Source organism: Egretta garzetta, unplaced genomic scaffold, assembly GCF_000687185.1.
Source record: "Egretta garzetta isolate BGI_Z169 unplaced genomic scaffold, ASM68718v1 scaffold668, whole genome shotgun sequence".
NCBI lineage: Eukaryota > Metazoa > Chordata > Aves > Pelecaniformes > Ardeidae > Egretta > Egretta garzetta.
The window spans coordinates 125,440-132,471 of record NW_009260411.1 but is presented as its reverse complement, the minus strand read 5'-3'; the positions used below and the strand labels follow the sequence as shown (position 1 = coordinate 132,471).

Sequence of the window (7,032 nt, the reverse complement as noted above, 5' to 3'; positions counted from 1 at the left end):
TTTTTTTTTAATAAGAAAGAACCCAAAACCTTCTTCTAAAAGGTTCCTTCTTCTCATAGAAGCACCTAGATTCCTATGTATCTTAATATGATTACATAGTCAGATGAAGGTACTTACACATAAATTACAGAATCCTCCAATAAAAAAAAGTAAATAATAATTAAAAAAAAAAAAAAAACAAAAACAACCCCTAAGCTGTTTTTCCCTCCCTGCCCTGCATATTTTGAACCTTGATCTTAGCTCGTGCAGGGATCTGAGATGATCCACCCCTCCCCGGGCAGTCAGCGTGATTTATTCTTCCCAACTCCCGAGGCTTTGGGAGTCAAAGCGCTGGTGGGAGGCAGAGCGGGGCACGGGGAGCATCCTCACTATTTCATCCAGGTGCAGGCTCTCAGCTATAGCCTTGGGTGCATCTGCCCTAATATTAAAATTACTGAAACGCCTTCATGGTCCTGGATTTCTCAGCGCCGTCAGCGCTGCACCCTGCCACGCTGGCAGGGACGCCGGGGTCAAATCGTGGAGCGCGCTCACGGGGAGATAAAGGGCCGAGTATCGGTGACTGGGGCAAACCCCAGCCTGCCCGCCAGGAACGCTGGGGGGTGAAACAGCTCACAACCAGCCTCGGCTTTAACTCGGCATCGTGGGGTTTCATCTTTGAAAAGTAATTTTCCAAAGCAACAAACCTATGGGAAGCGCGAAGGGGCGCAGCAGCGCGTCCTGGGCACCACCATCCCCCAAAATGCCAATTCAGCCAAGCCCCCGCTTGGCTGGCGGGGCGCAGACCCCAGGGGGGTCCTCGGCCATTCCTAGCGAGGGGGGAGCCGAGAGCGGGGAGCGGTGAAGGTGCTGCCGCCGCTGCTCAGCGCCTGCCGAGGAGGAACCGCGGCGAAGGCATTTGCATGCTGCAAAGGCAGCACAACCCGTTTGTGCAACAAATCCCCCGGCGCGGGCGCTGGCGAGGACGCACTGCACCTTCGCAGCAAACCCTGCTGGGTTTACGGAGGAGGAGGTGTCATTAAAAACCAACCATCCTGAAGCCGGCAAGGCTTGAGTTCTGCAGAGCTCGGTAAAATGAAGGCAATCAGCAAGACGACTTCCTCTGCCCCGCGTTCAGCTCTCCCTCGCCCCAACAGGCATCTCTAGGGCAGCTTGAGACCTTTCTGGTAGCTTGGCCCAGCCAAGATGGCTTTACTGAAGTTTAAGCAGCTGCTCTGCTCTGGGTGAGGTTTTGCTTCCAGGTTGCTGCCTGCAGCCCTGCCAAAACCCTGGGGAGCCAGACCCGATGCCCCACCAGCTTCCACCCCAATTCCACCAGCCACCCACCCACCTCCACCACGTTCCTGCCCAGCAGCGCTATTGCATGACCGAAGGCACCGGCAAGACCGGCTCGTGCCGCAGACAGCAAGGGACCCGTCTTGGAGGTTTAATGTTTAAACAGGCAGCAAAGATGGAAAGCATCCCCATTGCACAGCGCTGGGACGGCAACCCGGCCCCACGTCTGCAGCACGGGGATCCCGGCCGCGGTCTGTCTGCCCAGCACGGGGATCCTGTCTGCCCAGCACGGGGATCCCGGCCGCCGTCTGTCCATCTTCATGCATCCCAGCAGACAGGACAGCCACAGCCACCCGACCAGGACACCTCCCTCCATCTCCAGCAACACCACACTTCCCAGCGCTCCCCTGGTTACCAGCATTGGGTTACAGCAAGTTCCTCCCCGCCGGGTCTCGAGTTGCTCAGGTGGAAAATCCAACACCAAGCAGCCCCAGCACATTTAATTCACCCTTTGTCCGTAAATGGATCAGATGCACCTGAGCTCCAGCTAAATACAGGCACCACCCTGGAAACCAGGGCTGGCAGGAAAGCTGAGCCCAGCCGCCCCCCACTGAAAGGGCTGTCAGGCTCTGGAAGGGGCTGCCCAGGGAAGGGGTCGAGTCCCCACCCCTGGGGGGATTTAAATGAAGGAGAGATGAGGTGCTGAGGGCCAGGGTTTAGTTAAAGGTTGGACTCGATGATCTCAAAGGGCTTTTCCAACCAAAGTGATTCTGTGATTCTACGACGCCCCATGCCACGAGTTTCGAGCTTGCGGCTCTTCCTTCGCCTGCCTTTGTATTAATTGAAAAGTAACAAATGCAAAACCAATTTATACCGCTAGAACCGTATCACGGAATTGTGTTCCGGACGCCTAACCCAGTGGGGATTAAAACCCGTAAACGGCACCTGAAATAAAACCTCTCCTGCCTGTTCTTAGAGGGATTACGCAGCACCAAGTGACAACTGGGACACAGAGACCTCGGCGGGAAGAATTATTCTCCAGAAACAAAGTGCCAGAGCTACGGGCGATGCAGGGGAAAGGCCGGATTCATCCCAGGGGTGACTACTGACACTGCCAAGAGCCGTCCCCCACCACGCTCTAAAACCAACACAGGGTTTTTTTTTTTTCTCTTAAGTAGCACTAATACCTGCTTTGGGTCTGACTCAGCTAATCCAGGAACAGCAGGTATCGGAGGCCGCCGCAGAGGACCTGCGAAGGACAGGGGCACCTTTAGGAGCCTAGAAACAGGGAGGGCCCAGCACCGCACTTCAAGGAAGATGGGGAGCAATGGGCAAAGGTCCAGGGGAGAAGTAAAACCCCAGAGGTGTAGAATAGGTGACCTCCAGGAAACGTGGAAGAGGCCAGAATTGTTCTGTGGAGAGAAAATTTATGGGAGATGGGAAAATAACCCCAAAATTGTTCAGTGGAGAGAAGACTGACGGGAAAATAACCCGTCCAGACAGAGAGGGGTGCTGCAGGGAAGGGAATATGGTGCCACCACCTCCTCGGTGGAGCTAAAAAGTGACTTTGGGCTCCAGTAACGAAGGGGAGATGAAGCCTGGATGTGGGAAACCCTCACTGGGAAAAAGCCCGGCCGTAAGCCCTGCAGCAGGCTGCAAAGCCTCCGGCGTGGGCAGTTTGCAGGACACATCCACAAGAGCCTCTCGGGGACGGGTGTGCCGTCCCTGCCGTCCTCCTTTCCCTGCACCGCTCGCCTCCAGCCCTGTCCCCTCCAGTTTGTCGTCCAGACCCACGCCCGCCTGCAGAGGCACCAGCCCCGCGCTCCAGCGATTCCTCCCCGCAGCTCTTCCAGACAGAGCCGATTCCATTTCTTCTGCTCTTCAAGAGCCTCTGGCCACAGATCGGAATAGCCAACTTCTCCACAAAGCCTCTTCTCCATCCTCCTCCACCGGGACCGTCCCCCTGGGCCCGGCTGATTTGACTCCATCCGCAGCAGATGACATTCGGACGCCAGCTCCGTGTCTGCAGCGCGCCGAAACGCCGCGTTAGCAACGCGGGACAGCTGAGCAGCCACGTTTCACCCTCAGCGGGGGCGTAGCCGGCTTTTTTAACACTGGAAGGAGACGCAGCTGAGCGCTGGCTGCCTTTGCAGGCGGAGGCCAGCGCAGGGCCAGACGCCGCAGGCGGCGCCCGGTAAGGAGACGCAGGCCCTGCAGCCTTCCTGCATCCCAACACCCAACTTCTTGCTTTTCCATTCGGGTTTTGCCATTTTTTGCACAGAAATGGGAATTTCTGGGGTGGCACCGCAGAGCAGGTTCCGGACCCACGGCTCGATGGCGTGGGGGGCAGAGACGCAGCGGCACAAAGGGGCTGAAGATGAGATCCTATTGCTATAAAATCTCTCGCTTAACGTTTGAGGAACAAGTTAAGGGCTGGTCCCAGCACAGCACAAATTCAGACCTTTCCCTGGACTGAGGGAAAATGAACTCCTATGAAATAGCTTAAAGTAGCGAATTCCAGAATTTGCTGGAATTTATGCCAGACCTGCCCGCCCCCCCCACCCCGGCCAGCTCCAGGCATTGCTGGTTTCAGATGGGAGGCAATAACGTTCAGGGCTTAAAATAATACCGGCCCAGGAAGCTGGTGGGGATATTGGGAGGCCAGGGAAGTTCTTACGGCGCCTCGAGTATCCCTGTTGCTCTGCACCGCTCAGCCAGCCTGCCCGGCCTCTGGATCGAAATAAGTTTCAAACGTTGCCAAGAGAAACCCTTTGCAGCGCTGCTTTCATCCATCATTGATGTAAAGCTCCGGTTTCCATTATCCCAGCAGCTGCAGCCAGCGTGAGCAGAGGGACCTCGGCGCGCCCCGCTCTGCATCGGCCGGCGGGCAGAGACACGAAAGATTCATTTACCCATCCGCAAACGCCATCGCCCCGGCTCGCAGCTGGGTTTTTGCCCGAGAATCCCCAGGAACGGGACAGGGTGGTTTTAACTTGAAAGCAGCCCGGATGACTGCCGCTTCACACCTCCAAAGCCTCCTGCAAATCCTTCTCCAAAGGAGCCTTCCCCAAGTCTGGCAGGAGACCACGCAGCCCCTTCCAATGATCTACAACCCAGCACGGAGCCGAGGGAAAGGGGGAATCTCAGGCAAGGCAGGAAAGCCAAGACACACTCCACCGTTACGAAAACGGTCACGAGATCTCGAATGTCTAGACGGAGCCACGGGGAAGTCAGCTCTCAGGGTCTCATCCACAGGAAGGACAGGGATGACCCAGGAAAGGAGCTGCCTGGAGCCTGGGGGAGCTGAACGGCTGCCGAAGCCTCGCCGGGACCGGACCTTTGGTACCGCGGTTTTCCGAGCCGTTTCCCAGCCTGCCGAGCCATCCCCGCTGGAGAGGGGAACCGCCTCCCCGGGGGGAGTATTGCAGCTTCCCGGGCAGGGGAAGAGGCACTGCTCTGCTCCAGTTTGGTCAGCACCACTCATGAAATCTGCATTTAGCACCAGCTCATCTCCTCCGTCCCCCTCTCGCGCTCGGCATCCTCATCTCAGCCCTGCATTTCTCACCGTCTCAGGCTGATGCTCATGCTAAAACCCATCAGCCCTTCGAAACAAAGCAGCAAAATAAAAAATTCCATAATAATAAAATATATATATAAAATAATAAAAAATAAAAAATTTCCAGCTCTTTTCCCTCCAGCCTTGCGTCCCCGCCCTGCTGAGGATGCTGCTCATCCTGCTGCTCCAGAAGCCTCTGTTGCCGGCAGATGTGTGAAATGAATAATCTGCATTTTCTTGGGGAGAAATCCCGCTCAAGCAGAAACACTCACCCTCCAGCGAGCGTACGGAGCCTCGCAGCGTGCACTGATACAACAGCCCAGCACCGGAGCCAAAGCAACTTCGTGCTGAGAACTTTTCGACATTTAAAAATAAAGGCCGCAGAGCCCACGGGAGCGATTTGGGTTTGGCCGACACGTTAACACGCGCATGCCTGAGTTCACCTATTGCACTGCCGCTTGCTTTGGCACTAAACCGCCTTAGCGCCCAACCCTGGAAACCGGAATCCCCCCCTCCGCACAGCCCAGCCCCTCCAGCAGGGAAAGCCTGGCTTTCCACTGTCTTGGAGCTGCGAAAAGAAGAGAGAAATCCAAAGGGGAGCAAGGCCCAGGGCAGCAGCCACAGACACAGCCGTAGCCCTTGGCCCCCCAGCCAGAAGGGTGCGTGCCCCAGTGGCTCGTTTTGGCCAGGGCACCGGGGCGGCGGAGCCGATGGGTTTATCTGCTCTCTGCCAGCTCCCAGCCCTCGGCTGCCCAGGGCCTTTTCTGCCTGTGAATCAACCTCATCGTTGCTAAATCTGAACAAGTCGGGACAAGGAGGAAATCAGATTTCCAACAGCAATCAGATGGCTGCAGATTGCAAAACTGAGACTCTGGCCGAGGTGCCCAAATCGCGTGGGAATTCAGCAGCGTAGGAAGCGACTCAGTCCTCCTGACCCGGCTTTCTGCCTTACCCCGAAGCCACCTCATGTCCCCCCTTCCCCTCACACCAAGAAAACTCCCCCTCTGGAGCCCCAGCATCCTCCAGCATGACCCACTGGTGTCTGGCAGTTTGCTTAGAGACACAGGAATCAAAACTTCAATATTTGCAGCCACTAGGACAAAAAAAGCTCTGCGGTAACGGAGGAGCTATGAGATGAGAACCAACCGCACGAGCACGGCCCTGGGGGCATCCCTCCGCAGGCTCACTCAGCCTCGGAGAGCCCCAACATTACCTCTTCCTCGCTCTCGACTTTGGGATTGCTGGCTGTGCGCTTCAGATTGCTGCTCAGGCTGATGGTAACGGTGGCGTCCGACTTGGACCTCTGGTGAGTCCTTTTGGAAGGAGACAGCCCCATGTCGGGCGCCGGGCTCAGCGACGGCAGCTCCCTCTTCTTGTAAGCTGGCTTCAACTCATCCGAGAGGATGAGTTTCCGCAGCTTGGTCCCGCGGGAGTGTCGCTGAGTGGAGATGTGCATGTCCGAGGAGTAGGCGCCCAGCAGCAGGGCACACTGCAGGGAGAAGTTGATGCTCTGCCGGCAGCGGTGCACAATGTAGGGCTTGATCGCATCCCCCACGTCCTCGTCCATGTGAATGTACATATTCAGCAGCTGCGGCAGGTAGAAGTCCACCTCCTCGTTCCTAAAGCAGAACAACCTATTCCCAATGTAAGCCTGCACACCAGGTTCCTTTGAGTTGTACAAGTATGAAATGGCCATGGAGATATCAAAGAGTTTGGATTCAAAGAGCCGGAGGAGCCAGGACTGCTTAGCAGAGTTATTCTTCTGCCGCTTCCGGGCGGTTTTCACCGTGTTGGCCATGGTCTCGTCCTCCTCCTGGATCTTGGAGGCCGTGCCGGGCGGGTCGTCCAAGCACTTGATTTCACAGCCCTCCCCGATGTCTCCATTGGCCAAATCCACCGCGGTCCGTGGGGCGCGCTCTGCCTCGCTGCCATCGACCAGTTTTGTTAAGCTGTCGGAGGAGACGCCGTGCATCAGCTTGACCTTCTCCAGGACCTCTTCGCAGGCTTTCTTCGCCACCTCGGGGTCGATGACTGCCAGCTCCCCGACACCTTCCGTGATGACGCTGAGAGACGTCCCGCCATTCCCTTGGGGCGCTGAGCCGGGCAGCTGGTCCAAGCCTGTCCCTCGGGCTGGGTCTACAACAGAGTCTCCCATAGCAGTGGCGGGTCTGCACGCTTCAAAGCTGAAAAGAAAACAAGACACG

General features: G+C 56.7%; 1 protein-coding gene across 1 annotated transcript in view; it reads right to left on the bottom strand.

The window, feature by feature from the left end:
- PI4KB (phosphatidylinositol 4-kinase beta) overlaps nt 1-7,032 on the bottom strand; it is a 21,139-nt gene extending 14,107 nt beyond the window's left edge. The window contains exon 1 of the mRNA XM_009643618.2: nt 6,042-7,032. Within this exon, the coding sequence (XP_009641913.1) occupies nt 6,042-6,983 (942 nt within the window). The 5' untranslated portion in view covers nt 6,984-7,032. The remainder of the gene's footprint in view (nt 1-6,041) is intronic.